A 16,128-nucleotide genomic window follows, 5' to 3' on the forward strand; every position below is an offset into this window, starting at 1 on the left:
TATTAATTAATTTATTGCTAGTACTTCCCCTACTAGATTGGATCTTCCCCAGTCCCACCCTAATAGCACCTAGCACAGTATTTTGCCTTTAGTAAGAGTTTAGGAAATATTTATTGACTGAATAATGAATAATAACTGATTTTTAATTCCATTAATGGAGTTCAGTGAATGAATGAATGAACTCAGGAATGAATGAATTGTCTCAGTGCCTCTTAGCCCATCCTTGACCCTGAATCATAGAGCTGGAAAGGACTTCAGAGGGCATTTAGTCCAACCCCTCCATATTACAGAGAAGGAAACTGAGTCTCAGAGAGGTTTAGACTCACCCAAGGTCACACAGTTACTAAGGAGACCTTGTTCCTCTAAGCAAAGGCATGACTCAATGAGCAGGATCACGTCTCCTCTTTCCATGTACCTGGTAACCACCTTGTGCTGTTGCCTTTAAAAATGTTCTCTTGGGTCAGTCTCTGTGTTCAGAGCTGGTGCTCCTCTTCTGGACCCACCCCATGCTTCTTTGGGACCCTCCTCCATGTCCTGTGGTGCCTAGCCAGGGTCTAGCTGTCCAAGCGGCTTCCTTTTGTCTGCCACCCAAAGCTGCCTCTTTCAAAAACCTTGCTGCTGCTGAGGTGTGAGCTAGGATTTCTTTGTTTGCAGAAAGGACAAATGGCTGTACTCCATGGCCGGCACGGAAGGTAAGTGTGTGACTTCCCTTTCCTTCCCCAGACCTCCAACCAGCCTAAGGCCAGCCCCAAAGGATGGGCAGCCCAGGATCCTTCCCAGAGGGTGGGAGGCCTGAAGAGGCCAGAGTAGAAGGGAGAGCCTGGAGCCTGGGAATGAGAGGCTTGTGTCGGGAAGTCAGAGCCTGGATCCTACTGAGACTTGCTCCTTAGTGAAGATGGGGTTCAGAACCTACAGGTGTGACTGTGGACAGATCACTTACCCAACCTGGGCCTCAGTTTCCTCATCTGTAAAATGAGAGAATTGGACTAGACTTGGACTAGACTAGCCTTGAAGGTCACTTTCAACTCTGACTCTATGGTCCTGTGGACTAGCTTTCAGCACAGTGCCTGGCACATAGTGAATGCTTAATAAGTTCTTATTGACTGACTGCCCTCTCTGGGACTCAGTTTTGCCCTCTGTAAAATGAAAAGTTTGGATGAGATAGCATCTAAGGCCCCTTCCAATTCCCTGGGTCTTTCTTTCTTTCTTTCTTTCTTTCTTTCTTTCTTTCTTTCTTTCTTTCTTTCTTTCTTTCTGTCTTTCTTTCATCAGAGTTAGGTGACTTACCCAGGGTCACACAGCTAGTAGGTGTCTGAAATCAGATTTGAACTCAGGTCCTCCTGATTCCAGGGCTGGAGCTCTATCCACTTAGCCACCCAGCTGCCCCCCTCAGTTTTTTCATGTGTAAAATAAGACGGTTGGCCTCTAAGTTGCATTAGAGATGACCTCTAAGGTCCCTCCCGACTCTGAATCTTGCAATAATAACAATAATACTAGAGGGCTAAACAGACAGATTGACAGACGGACAGACAGACAGCTAGCCAGCTAGGTAGGTGGAGCATTCATTAAGCTCCACTGTGTGCCAGGTGCCCGATGTCACGGTCCCTCTTCAGGAACGAAGGACGAACCACCACAGCCATGTGCCACGTGCAGTCCTGAGTAAACTTAAATACAAGTTTGCAAGCTGGTTGCCTGCCCCCAGAGAGCTTCTATTCAAATGGAGAGGAGACCGCTTAGGAAGAAAGTGCCCCCGGAATGTAGCTGGGAGCTCCGGAGAGAGTTAGGAGATTAGTAATTAAGGCGGAGACCGGGATCTGGAGCTTGCGAAAGTGAAAACTTATCTACCAGAGCCCCGGGTGGTCCTGGGGAATGAAGCCTGCATTTTCAGTAAGGAGGAGGTGGGGACCTGAGAGCAGACGGTCATTGTCTGGGAAGTGTGAAAAATCGTTGGGAGTGAGGAAGACCTACTTAGGGTCCTTCCTTAGGGTCTCACTACCTGTGTGACCCTGGGCAAGTCATTTAACCTGTCTGCCTGCAGAATGGGGTTACCAATTCGACCTGCATTCAGACTCCATACAGATGATTTTCTTTTGTTTTTGTTTCATGTTTTTCTTCTCATGGTTCCTCCCATTGGTTCTAATCCTTCTGTACAATGTGACTAATGTGAAAATATGTTTGATGTGAACGTATATATAGAGCCTGTATCGGATTGCACGCCATGTTGGGGAGGGAGGGGGAGAACATTTAAAACTTATGGAAGTGAATGTTGAAAACTAAAAATAAATTAACTTTCAAAAATGTGTAACACCACCTACCTCCCCTGGGTGTTATACAAATCAAATCAAATGCCATAATATGGTGGGAGATAGATCACTCTGAAAACCTTACAGCTTAATCCTTTTATCGCTGGAGAATGGGAATTGACAGGTGGTTCCAGAACTCCAAGTTCCATCTGAATTGGGCTAAAGGAACCAGGGTTATTTAGACTAAAGAAGAGAAGATGTATTAAGGAGAACACAATGGCTGTGTTTAAGTATTTGAAGAGAAGTCTTGGGAATAGAGCGATTAGACCTTTTCCATTTGGCCCCAGGGGGAAGAACGAGGTTTGTTGTCTGGATCTTCCTATGAGAACTGTTCTAAAGGGGGTGGGAAGCTCCTCCTGGATGGACGACCCCCTTGTGGGGCAGACCCTGAAGAGGGCTTTCTTGTTCAGGGTGGACTAGCTGGCTTCTGAGGTTCTTCGGGTTGGTCCTTGATAACAACCTTTAGGCCCCTTCAGCCCAGGCTAGGAGAGGTACATCCTCCTCCCTCCCTCACAGGGACCTGCTCAAGCACAGCCCAGGGCCCTCCCACAGGGGATTTCGTCAGGGTGTCACCTCCACTCAAGAGATGCTCGGATCATTCTACCTCTTTCTTGGCCTCCTTACGGCAATGTTTATTTCTCCAGTTACTTAGATCTGTCTGTGTGAAGAGTGCTTTACAATGGCGTTCACATAGTTCCTAAGTGTGTGTTGGCAGGTAGATTCCCAAGTATTTTTTCCTGTCTATAGTTATTTTAAATGGAATTTCTCTTTCTGTCTCTTCCTGCTGGGTTTTGTCGGTGGTGTATAGAAATGCTGATGGTGTATGTGAATTTCTTTTATATCTTGCAACTTTGATGAGGCATGATATTACCATATTATCAAGTACATTTTTCGTTGACTGTCTAGGGGTCTCTAAATAAACCATCGCATCACCTGCAAAGGTGCTGACTATGATTATTCCTTCCATTTCTTTTTCTTGTCTTATTCTATAGCTAGCATTTCTAGTACAATATTAAGTAATAATGGCCACCATGGACATCCTTGCTTCACCCCAGATCTTATTAGAAAGGTTGCTAGCTTATCCCCATTACAGATAATTGTTGATCTTGGTTTTAGATAGAAACTACCTATCATTTTAAGAAAAGCTCTGTTTATTCCTGTGCCTTCTAGTATTTTTTTCTAAAACAGTATTAGGGGTCTTATATTTTGTCAAAAGCTTTTTCTGTACTTCTTAAAGTCACCATATGATTTTTGTTAGTTTTGTTATTAATATGGCAAAGTATGCTTATAGTTTTCCTAATATTGAACCAGTATTGGTCATAGTGTATGATCTTTGTGCATGATAATAGTGTATGACCTGCCTGCTTATAGTGTATAATCTTTGTGATATATTGCTGTACTCTCTTTGCTAGTATTTGTTTAAAATTTTTGCATCAATATTTACTAGAGCAATTGGTTAATAGTTTTCTTTTTCGGTCTTGACTTTCCCTGGTTTGTGTATCAAAGTCATATTTGTGTTATAGAAGCAATTTGGTAGGACACCTTCTTTACCTAGTTTTTTCAAATTACATTTTTAATATAGTATTGAAATGAATTGTTCTTTAAATACTTGGTAGAATTCACTCATAAATCTATCTGCTCCTGGATTTGGTTTGGTTTTTCCTTAGGAGAGTTCATTCATTCTGCCCACTAGAGGGGCATCATGGTATAGTGGAAAGATCATTGGGTCAGGAGTTAGAGGGTCTGGGTTCAAATCCTGAGTCTGCTAGTCATTTCCTATTAGACCTTGGACAAATCACTTCACACACCCCTCCCCGGCCTCAGTTTCCCGCATGGCCTCTGACACCCCTCCAGCTCTAGAGCTATCATGGTGTGATAAAGACCTATGTGTGGTTGATGGGCACCTACTGGAAAGTTCCCCCTGCCCCCATCAAATTATCCCATTGTGGCTTAGAATTGGAGGCTTGGAAAGAGCCTCGGAGACCATATAGTCCTGCTCTGGCCAAGGGCCAGAGGGCCAGGGACTAGAAAATCAAAAAACATCAGAGATTAGAAGCCAGCTCTCTTGATTCTCCTAGGAGGTCACTGTTCTTTAACAGTCATGCCTCTTCATTCCTTTGACATTCTTTGCCCTGCCCTCCTACAGTGCAGACTTCCAAGGGCCAAGGGAATGGCAGGAAGGAATGGTGGAATTTCAGGTTCAGTACCTGCCTGAGGGAGGAGAGATTGGGAGGAGACACTTTCCTAAGGGCATTAAATCACATATGCAGGTGGCATATTGTGAATGAGGCAGGTCCTATAGACAAAGCTTCCTTTTCTCCTCTCTGACCCTGACACCTTTCTAGACTGAGGGCCTAGAACTCTAACCTGGGTGGGATCCTGCAGTGGCCATGGCTAATATGGAGATTGTCTCTTCTGCCACAAGTAAGGCTGTGAAGTGAGGTGATTAGAGAAAACTTTTAGAGAGAAAATTAGAGATGAGACTCCTGCTCACTAGCCGCAGACTGGCTGCCCCCTGAGCCTACTATGGGGGATGCAGGGTGAGAGAGAGAGGAGGGATCTCTCCCAAGATAATAAGAGCGAACATTTATATAGTACCTACTGTGTGCTAAATTCCTTACAAATATTGTCTCATTTGATCTTCATGACAACCCTGGGAGGGAAGAGCTATTATGAGTGTCTCCACTTTACAGATGGGGAAACTGAGGCAGACAGAAGTTATGTGACTTGCCCAGGGATAGACAGCTAGCAGCATCTGAGGTGGGATTTGAATTCAGGTCTTCCTGACTCCAGGCCCTGAGCTCTATCCCCTGTGTCACCTAGTTGCCTCACACTGGACTGAGGACCCCTAAGGACGCTCGTGAGGAAGTCAAAACTAAAACCTACCCAGAGGCCCCAGCTTGGTTAGGATAGTGGGTCTCCAAACTTTCCAGCCCAGAGAGCTTCGCAAATGGACAAAGACCCCTCTTTGCGCAGCTTGTATTCCCAACTTTCTGCCCTTCTCCCCCATTCCCTCCTTCAGGACAGATGGTCCACTGGGTCCTTTGTGGAAACATCTGTCTTTCGGTCATGAGTTGGTGATGAATTTTTGCTGGTTCTGCTGTGAATATTAATGTGTGTCTCTTGCTCAAACTATCCTGCCTCCCACTCATCTCACCAGACTTCGTTGGTTTTTTGCAAAACTGTGAAGGCTTGAAGACCCTAGCCTCTCGCTTCCCTGTCCTTTTCCTCCTCCTGGTGGCCGATTGCCCCCTTCCCCCAACACTCTCTCCCACGCTTTTAAAAGACCTTTGGGTCCACCAATGCCTTCTCAGAAGGTTTTTAAAACTCCTAAAACAAAATACATAGGATTATAAAGGAAGCCAATTACACTGAAATACAGTTATCGAAAAATATATTTTTAGAACGTTTCTGGACCCTTAGGTTAAGAATTCCTGTTTGTAAGAATTGTAGACATTCAGAATGACATTACAGGATCATAGATTTAGAGCTGGAAGGGACCTCAGAGGTCATTTACTCCAGCCTATTAATTCTACAGATGAGGAAACTGAGGCACGGACAGGGTGGGTGATTTGTCCAGCATCACACAGGTAGAGTAATAAGAAGCAGGATTTGAACCCAGTTCCTCTGACTATAAAGCTAGGGTTTTTTCTGCTTCACTAAGAAGTCTCCCAAGGTCTTCTCTTCTAACTCCTCACACCCCACATCAAACTGTGCTCTGGACAAGGGCTCTGATATCCACGCCTTCTACAGACTTCAATGTGAGTGAGGCTCATTCTCTCAGGAGAGGTTGTATTCAAAGCATAAGCCCTCCCTGGTGTTGAGGGGGATTTCAGGCCACAGGTAGGGGAAGAGACTTGGGGAAGCAGGGAGAGCCTTACTGGGTCCCTGAAATCCCAGGCAGCTGTCAGCCCAGAAAGGAAGCCAGGGCGGGTGAGCTCCAGGGCAGTGAGGGCAAGAGGGGAAGGACCCCAGCTTTTGGTCGCTCTGAGATTGATGGGCTCTGACTCAGCTGCCCCCTCCGAGTGTGGCTGAGGTTGGCCCTGCCTGGGGTCTGGCTCATGCTTTTCCCACAAATTCTGCCCCTGAAGATGGTGGCCCTGATCTTCCAGCTTGGGATGAATTGGCCAAGGTCCCCTAAGCAATCGCCCTTAGGAGGCCAGGGCCTGGTACCTATCATGGGAGCCTAAGGAGTCCAGAATGCCCATCGAGGACAAGGGTCCACAAGCCTGGGACCCAGCAGCATCAGACCGCATATTGATACCTTCCGGTTTCTTTCAGATCATGACACCTCCAGGTATCAGAACCTCAGGAAAGGTAAGTCAGTCTGCCAGAAAGTCGAAGCCCCTTCCTTTGTGGTATAATACAAACAGCACTGGATTCAGAGTCAGGGAACTTGGATTCAAATCCTGACTGTGCTGATTACACACAACTGTAAAATGAGTGGGTTGGCTTGGATGACGTTCCAGCTCTAAACACAGGGGCCTATGAACTTTTACCTCCTCCCATCCCAGACTCTTGGTCTGCACCTTTCCAGATGAAGCAGCCATGCCGTGATGGACACATCACTTCACTCAGAGCCTCGATTTCCTCATCTATAAAATTGATGCCTGTAGCACTTACTGCACAGAGTTGCTCTCGGGACAATAAGAGAATAGACCTAGAGCCAGAAGTGGGGTCTCAGGGGCCATCTGGTCCAAACCTCTCATTTTGCAGATGAGGAAACTGAGGCCCTTGGACAGGAAGTGACTTACCCAAGGCCACACAAGTACTGAGTATAAGAGCTGGGATTCCAACCCAGATCTCAAATCTAAAGATGCAAAGGACCTGAGAGGTCACCTACTCCAACCTGCTCATTTTTGAGATAAGAAACTGAGGTCCAGAGACTAAGGGACTTGCCTAAGATCATACACTATCTTCTTTTTAAAAAATTTCAATCATATTATGTTTCCAATGAATAAGCATTTATTGTCTCTCTTTTGCCCTCCTTCATTGAGCAACAACAAAGAAAAATAAAACCCTCATAACAAATAGATTAGATCTATTAGATTGTAAGCTCCTTGAGGACAAGGACTTGACTTTGGCCCCATTTTTGTAGCTCCAGCACTTAACACAGTGCCTGGCACATAGTAAGTGTTTAATAAATGTTTTTCAGTTGAAAAAATATGTGTAGTTAATTTAAGCAAGTCCCATAGTTGGCCATGCCTACATATATGAGACATCTTCTTAACCAGGTCCTTTAGTCTCCTCTGATCAAACAAGTGACATATGGCACAGTCAGGCCTGGAGTCAGAGAGACCTACATTCATAACCAGGTGCAGACACTTGCTAGTTGTGTGACCCTGGGCTTCAGTTTGCTCATCTGATTGTTAATGGGAAGCATGCCTATGGGGGCTCATGAACTAGATTTAGAAGTAACCACCCACAGAGATACCCGAGGACCTAAGGGAAACAGCCACCCTCAGGGGTGATTGGTGTAGCTGGCCTCTGAGGTCCCTTCTAGCACCAGATCTAGGATCTTGGATCGCTGGTTATGGGAGAGTAGAGACGTATTCCACCAGCCCTTTCACCTCTCCTAGGGAGGCCAAGCTTGACTCCAGAGTCAGCACATTTGTGGAACACTGTCCCCCTGAGCGGGGCCTTTAGGGATTAAGAGCTCATAGAGTCATAGAATGCTGGGACTGGTTGCTTCGATTGAGGGTAGTGGGTCTGGCATTTTGGAGTGGAGACTAGCTTAGGATCAGGAATGAGCAGGACATGTCAGGACCTGGCTGGCTGGAGCAACGATGGGTTTATGAAGGGATGGAAAAGTGGGCTTGGGGCTGAATTGCAGAGGACCTTGAGTGCCAACTAGGGGGATTTGAAAGTGTGGTAAGTGGACTTGTAGTCAGAAAGACCAGAGTTCAAATTCTCGCCCAGTCAGTCAATAAACATTAATCGAGTGCCCACTATGTGCCAGGCACTGTGCTAATCACTGGGGATATAGAAAGAGGCAAAAGAGAATCCCAGCCCACAAAGAGCTCACAATCTAAGGGTCTTGTGACACTTAATTGTCAGTGAGACCGTGGGCAAGTCCTTAACATGTCTGGGCCTCAGTTTCCCCATTTATAAAATAGAGGAAGGAGTTGCTAGGTTCCCTAGATCACAGAGAGCCACTGAGTTTTTTTGAGCAGGGGAATGGTATGATTAAAAAGAGGGTTTTACCAAGCTAAATGCTATGTAATCACAACGTCTAAGGTTGCATCTGAAAGAAAGATTAAGAAAATTCACCTCTCCCTTCTTTGCAGAGGTGGGGGACTATGGGTATGTAACGCCATCAGATTGTGTCAATGTAGTTTTACTGATTTGCAGCCAGGTGGTGGTAGAGCGCCACCTGGAGTCAGGAAGACCTACATTCAAATCCAACCCCAGACACATGCTAGCTGGGAGACCCTGGGCGAGTCTCTTTGCCTCAGTTTCCTCATCTGTAAAATAGGGATTATAATGGCCCCTAACTCTCAGCATCTTATGAGGATCAAATGAGGTAATATCTACAAGGTTTTGCAAACCTTAAAGCAATAAAATAAATGCTAGCTGTTATTATTTTAAAACTCTTTGTTAATGCAGGACTGACTGGGGAGGAGAGAGGGCAGGATATATTGAGAAACATAGGTTAAGGATAGGGGCTAAGCCTGTGATTTTGATGGTGCAGGTGAGGAAACTCCTCCCTCGGCAGGTCGGAACCCCCTCTGAAACCCAGGGGGCTGCTGAGGCTCACCCAGCCAGCAGTCAGAGACAGGATTAGAACCCAGCTCTTCTTGGCTTTGCGTCTGGCTTTCTGGCCACTACAGAAGCAGAGGAAATCAATAAAGATTAGAAGGGGGAGTCTGGGGGAGATCAGTGCTAATTTTCTAATCAAATCCTTGTCCTTGTAGGAAGTAGAAGAGAATCTGAACCATCCTATGTGTAAGTTGATTTTCCCCTGTCATGGTACCTCCTTTGTGTTGGCTTTCTTCCTCATAAAATACAGGGGTGGGAAAATGGGGAGGGGGTGGGGACAGAGGGTCCCTTCCATCTCCGACATCTGATGATTTTATAACCTCAGCTGCCATGGCGGGTGGAGGGGCAGGAGGCTGTTGTCCAAAGTAGCTCGCTGAGCCCATGTCCCCAGGTAGTAAGCCAGGAGAGAACAGCCCTGTTTTCATGAGCTGTGGTTAGAAATTGAAAAAATTAAGCTAAATTAAAAGTTGCCCTTTGAGCTGATGGAACTTATTGACATCACATACACTGTGGGAGGGATGAGGGGGTGGAAGGGAAGATAAACAACCTTGAATAGCAACAGCTTTTAAACAAAAACAACTCTGAGCGGGGTGGGGGGTGGCAAAGAGGACCACAAAGGCTGACGTTGACCTCCTGCCGGTTTCACACCTCAGCCGGAATGGACAACTCCCAGGATGGGCACTCATGGAGGGCAGCATCTTTTACATGGGTCTCTGTGTTCTTGTTTTTGTTTTTTCTTTCTCCTTTAGAGATCCCATTGCGCCAGACTATTACAACCTTGGGCAGTTCCAGAGGCAACTGAAAGGTAGGGAGGACTCCAGATGTGGGCATGAGCTAGGGAACAAGGGGGGAGGGGAATCACTGGATGGGGGACTTTTCATCTAGACTTTGAGGGATATTGGAGTTTCAAAAGGCAAAGGAGATGGGGAAAGTCCAGACAGGAAGGTGGGAACAGTTGGGTGTGGGTGAGGATGAGGAGGAGGTCTGCCTAGCTAGAACTAGATTAATTAATCAAGCATTTATTAAGCACCTACTATATGCCAGACTGCTGGGTTCTGGAGATGTGAGTACAAAGAATAGAGTAACTTCCTAGAAAAGGTCTTTAATCCTACTGAGGGGGACAATGAGCACGAATGAAAATATATACAGGGTGTTCCTAAAGTCTGGACACAGGTGAAAATGCATATTTTCAAGAAATGAAATGATTGAAATTTTCAACGTTTTATTTAACTGGAATATTAGCAAATAACATCTTCAACTTAAAATAACACCATATGACTTCATATTCATATTCCAAGAGTGAATGTGCTAAAATTGATGGCAATGGGGAGTTATTGCATCGAGTTCACATGAATCTTGCAAAACGCACCAACCTTTGCAGCACAAATGATGGCAATCATATCGAACACATGAAGAAGCCTCTGTCCCATATGACCTGGCTTCCTACGGCTTCCCTGTTGTAGTCATTCCCCTTCTGAGCATGCTCCAGTTTTTGAGCTTCTTTTTGCAGTCCACTATCTCCCCACCTGTGGGCCTTTGCACTGGCTGGGTCCCACACCTGGAATGCACACTTTCCTCACGTCTGCTTCCGGGAATCCCTGGTTTCCTTCACGGCTCAGCTACAGCTTCTGCTGGAAGCCTTCCTGACCTCGTCCTCCTCTCCCTCTCTCCCTCCCCAAATTATCTTGTTTCCTTTTTGTTTATATCGCGGCTCTACCTGTAGGTTACTTGTCTCTCCCGATAAAATATAAAGTCCTTGAAGGCAAGGGGGATTTCATGTCTATTTTTGTACCCCGAGTGCCTAATACAGTGACTGATCTGGAGAAAAATCTAACGAGGGTAGAGGACACAGAGAGAAACCAAAGGATTGGGTGGGGTGGGGGGGAGCGGTAATCTGGGCAGGCACCTGGAGGAGATGCTTTGAGGAAAGGATATGAAACATGAAAGGAGAAGAGAAGGTAGCAATGACAGGTACAAAGACACAACCCTCTCATCCGACGGTCACTGTCTTTCCTGTCTTCTCTCGCAGAGAACGACGATGATACGGTTTCCTATGAGAACATCCTGATCTGCAAACCTGTGGAGGAAGGTAAAGGCAAGAAGCCCCTGGCAAGGCTGATAGCTAAATTTCCAGCTGGGTGGAGGACCTAAGAGCTGCTTCCCTTTGCTAAACATCTTTAAGGTTGGCTCGAAAGTTTTATTTGTGAGGTCGGCAGGGCAAGAACTGTCCTTCGGGGCTCAGACGTAGGTCCAGAGCTGGAAGGGACTGCGGAGGTCAGCTAGAACAACCTCCTCATTTTACACATGCGGAGACTGAGGTTAAATGAGATAATATGTCAAGGGCTTTGAAAACCTCCAAGCGCTGCGTCAATGTGAGCAGCCTGTGCTCCCTCGGCTCCATCGACGAAGCGGTATCAATGCCGCAGTCTCTGCTTGAGCTGGGCTCTTCTCATTCACCCTCCGGGGACGAGTGCCTCTGAATTTATCCAGGCTGGTCTGCTGAGAGAGGAAGCATGGGGGCCATCGAAGCTCAGCTTGGGGAAGGGGCGCCCCGTAGTAACTGGCTTCCTCCTGCAGCCCTCTCTCTCTCTCTCTCTCTCTCTCTCTCTCTCTCTCTCTCTCTCTCTCTCTCTCTCTCTCCTCCCCCCCCCCCCCCTCTCCTTTGTCTTTCAGTTGTGGAAGAATCTGAGGATTATCAGAACTCAGCATCCATCGAGCAGTGGAGACAGTCGGTAAAGGTGGCAAGTATGTGTCCTAGGCTTGGTGGTTGAGGTCGGAGCAAGAGGTGCTCAGTGATGGGCTATGGCCCTGCCCCTTCCCCCCTGGGGAGTGAGCTTTACAGGCCCTAACCTGGGGCAGCTGGTGGGCGCAGTGGACAGAGTGCCGTCCCTGGAGTCAGAAGGACCTGAGTTCAAATGTGACCTCAGAGACTTGCTAGCTGTGTGACCCTGGGCCAGTCAGCTGGAGAAGGAAGTGGCAAACCACTCCAGTATCTTTGCCAAGAAAATCCCAAATGGGTTCAGGAAGAGTAGGACATGACTAATTAACTAAATAACCACAACAGAATCAGGACTCCAAAATACCCTATATCTTCAGCTGGTTCCCACTTCAACTAAATCCTTTCGACTGACAAGTGTTGTTGAAAACCAGCCACAAATGGTTAATTTCTCATGAAGGTGTGGTCTGTGTGGGGAAAGGACAGGAGGCAATGGAGAGCAAGCTGGAATCTCAATCGATCAGTACACATTTATCAGTCCCCTAATACGTGCTAGGTACTGGGCCTGCCCTTAAAGAATCTACGTTCTAGTCAAGGGAACATCTACACATAAAAGCATAGAGGAAATAAATTTGGGGGGAGAAAGGCAATATTAGCTAGAAGGGATCAGGAAGCTGTAGGAGGTAGCACCTGCACAGGCAGAGGTGGGGCTGCCTCCTCTCCTCCTTTCCTCCTTCCCATCTCCCACCAATATAATTCAATTGAATTCAACAGGCACTTATGAAATGCCTACTATGTGTCAGGCTCTGGGGGTACACAAAGCCAAAGCAATACCTGCCCTCAAGGATCTTACAGTCTGTGAGGGAGGGATATAGACCATGTACGCAGGTGATTTGAGGAGGGATCAGGAAAGGCCTCCAGAAGGTAGTAGGTCCTAAGTTAAAGGAAGCCACGATGTCTAACAGGGGGAGGGAAGGAAGGTGCACACTCCAGCCTGCAGTACCATTTGTACATGCACAGGGATGCATGGGCAATGAGGGATGGGTGAAATGGAATGTTTACAAAACTCATGTAAAATGTGCCAAAGCGAAGCAGCCTCCACCTTGTAGGAAGTTTGTGGGCAGAGAGATTATTTTTTATTTTTTTATCATACAATTGACAAAGGGCAGGGAGAAGGACCTAGCCATCTTATCTCAAGACTGTTGTTATTCAGTCGTGTCTGACTCTTTATGCCCCCATTTGGTTTTTTTGGGGCAAAGATAATCGAGTGGTTTGCCATTTCCTTCTCTACCTCGTTTTACAACTGAGGAAACTGAAGCAAACAGGGTTAAGTGACTGGCCCAGGGTCACACAGCTAGTAAGTGTCTGAGCCCAGATTTAAACTCAGGAAGACTGTGCCACTTAACTGTCCCAGCTCATGGGGCAGCTAGGTGGCACAGTGAGTACAGCACTGGCCCTGGAGTCAGGAGGACCTGAGTTCAAATCCGGCCTCAGACACTTGACACATGTATTAGCTGTATGACCTTGGACAAGTCACTTAACCCCAATTGCCCTGCCCACCCCCCCAAAAAAACAAAAAAAACTGCCCCAGCTCAAAGCTAGAGGGGATCATCACCCAGAGTAAAAGTGGTATTGAAACCCAGGTGCGAGGTCTCCCAGGTACCACAAGGTCTCCAAATTGGACCTACCCTCTCCTACAGGAAGCCCAGAGGATGACTCCAGTGAGCCAGATTATGTGAATGAAGAAGTGGGCCTCATGAAGTAAGAAGGTAAGGGGAGGATGGATAGGTGATAATCATCACCCACATCCCAGGGCCTGGAGGGTTTCTAATGGGCATCTCTCATCACTCTTATGAGTCAAATTTGGGGAGGAGGGAAATATACTTGTGAAAGCATTGGTGCAGATCTCCCGGCATGGAAACTCCCTCTGCCTGCCTCAATTAGACTATTTACACAGTTGTGAGCCAATGCAATACCATTCCATAGGTCCTGCTTTCCTTACTCCACATGTGTAAAGAGCTTTGCAAAGTGTTATAAAATGCCACCTAAGTGCTACATGTGCTTAGCGTTATATAAATGCTAGACATTCTATCTTTGCATATTTCCTTGTATTCTTCATATTTGTCATATATTGACTGTGTGACCTTGGACTAGTCCACTTACATCCTCAGAGCTCCCAGGCAATGCACGAAGACTGTAAGTTACAGGTCAGGGGCTGCATCGGTAGAGGGAGTTTCCTCAGTGGGAGTTCCCCTGCCAATGACATCACAGGTTTGGACCAGAAAACAGAGTCCTTAGACTATAATTTGTTTGTCTAGCCCCATCATTCCTTGGTCATAGGTTTTTGGTTTTTTAATGGCAAACGATGCTTCTGGGATGGTTTTTGTCCAGATAGGTGTTTTATTCTCGTCCCCTTTCCCCCTTAGGGTATCATCTGGGTGTAGACCGCTCTGTAACTCTACTGGGAATTCCTGGCATTTCGCCTTTGTTTCCTCAATAAGAGGATCTGTCTTTTCCTCTCCGTTGAAGGTATCCTGGCTGAGGAGCAGAAGGAAGCTATGGCCTCACTCTCCTCTCATGGAGACCTGCCCTACTGATCCTATCCAAGTCACCTCCCAGAGGAAGGATTTTCCTCAAAAGCTCCCCCACGGGCCACTACCCTTCCCCTCCCTCCTCCTGGAGTGAAACCCAACACTTGCCTCCTGAGATTGGCACATGGCAGCACCAAGACGCTTGGCTTCTAGTACAGAAAGGACCCATGGCCCAACTGTCCAGGAAATTTGACCTTGACGGGTTGGGGAGGCTCCTACAGGTGAAGGAAGGACCATGAAATTCCCGGTATCTCCCCCACCTAGGGCCAAAGGACTGCTTCCTCACTGCCCACGGTTCTGTCTTGCTTGCTACCTGTCAGAAAGAAGCTCTATTCATAGCGTGGTAAAGGGAAGGAGCCCTAGATTAGTAGTCAAAGGGCCTGGGTTCAAATCCCACCCCTGTTGCTTACTTATCTGTGTGCCTTTGGGCAGGTGTCTTAAACTCAATGGGCCTCAGTTTTCTTTAAAATGGGGAGTTGGACTGAAAGGCCTCTAGGAGCCTTTCTAGCTCTGAATTTATGATTCAATAATAAACAGCCCTTGCTAACAGGAGCAGAAGACCGGCACCGAGACCCTTCTTCGACCCCTGGGGTCTGCATCCGGAGCTTGGAGCTTCTTCGCGATGCTGCTTATTTATGTAGGTGGGTCTGTATAGTGTATTGTAATGACCTGGAGGCTTTACCTCTCAGAAAGTATCACATCCATGTAATCTCTAATATATTAACTATGATCAAAAGACTGGTAGGGCGACTCACTACCTAGCCACATGACTTTTGGCAATTAGTAAAAATTTATTGAGGACGTCCAGAGTGCCAGGAACTGCGCCAGGCCCTGGGCTCTGTGGTCTCTCGGCAGGGCAGGGGGTCACAGACCATCAGAGGTCCTCCACCTGAGGTCCGGGGAGAAGGCTGGCGCCAGAGCCCAGGCCTTCAGAGTGCTGGTCTGCTATACTTTCCAGCCGATGTCGAGGAACCCTCCGGATGGGGGACTGGGCATAGTTGCTGTCACTTCAGGAAAAACCAAGAAACAAAACCAGAAAAGGTGTCCTTTGCCTCTCCCTTCGTTTGGCAGGAGGGGGTCAGGGGCACTTGAAGTGGGCTGGGCTGTGGTGGAGAAGCCTCTTCTTGGGCTGGGCTCTGAGTGGGGTGAAGCTCACCAGACAGAAATGGTCAGTGGAATGTGCGGGCCACTGGATAAATCACAGGAGCATAAAGCTGGAGTTGGCAGGGACCTCCTTAAGGAGGCAAACAGTCCAATACGCTCATTTTACAGAAAGGGAAACTGAGGCCCAGGGGGAAGGGTTTGAATTGGAAAAGCTACAACCAGGGCCAAAAGATGCTCTGCCTTCATGTCCCCAAAATAAACTCTCACAATAAATGGTTTGGTTGCTATGCAATGACTCCTCTGTTTCATTGGGTACAGTTGGGCCTTTGCCTCGTTCAGACAGATTTGTTACTCCAAGAATCCAGGATTCTGTGGGTGTGGGAAATCCCCTCCAATGACAGCGATCACCACCCCTCCAAGCCCCAGTGCCATGACTCAGTGGCCAATGCTCTGGGGATGCGTATGTGCCTGTGCAGATCCTCACACTGTGGACCCACCGTTCATGGCTTTTCCAGCCAGAGAATGTGCACCCCTGTCAGAGCCCTCAGGAATCAGGGCTCCTCCCTCCCCTGGGGAGGCTTTGGGGGGCTTCAGGGGTGGCGCGTAGGAGGAGAAGCAAGCTTATGTGTCAATGGATCCACAAGTCAGTGCTTGC

The 16,128-nt window shown here is 47.2% G+C and overlaps 1 protein-coding gene across 1 annotated transcript in view; it reads left to right on the forward strand.

The window, feature by feature from the left end:
* LAT2 (linker for activation of T cells family member 2) overlaps nt 1–15,760 on the forward strand; it is a 48,279-nt gene extending 32,519 nt beyond the window's left edge. The window contains 8 exon segments of the mRNA XM_036766107.1: nt 655–692; nt 6,585–6,620; nt 9,218–9,248; nt 9,812–9,867; nt 11,092–11,151; nt 11,736–11,807; nt 13,479–13,547; nt 14,308–15,760. Of these exon segments, the coding sequence (XP_036622002.1) occupies nt 655–692; nt 6,585–6,620; nt 9,218–9,248; nt 9,812–9,867; nt 11,092–11,151; nt 11,736–11,807; nt 13,479–13,543 (358 nt within the window). The 3' untranslated portion in view covers nt 13,544–13,547; nt 14,308–15,760.
* Nucleotides 15,761–16,128: the final 368 nt, after the last annotated feature.

This window comes from Trichosurus vulpecula, chromosome 7, assembly GCF_011100635.1.
Source record: "Trichosurus vulpecula isolate mTriVul1 chromosome 7, mTriVul1.pri, whole genome shotgun sequence".
NCBI lineage: Eukaryota > Metazoa > Chordata > Mammalia > Diprotodontia > Phalangeridae > Trichosurus > Trichosurus vulpecula.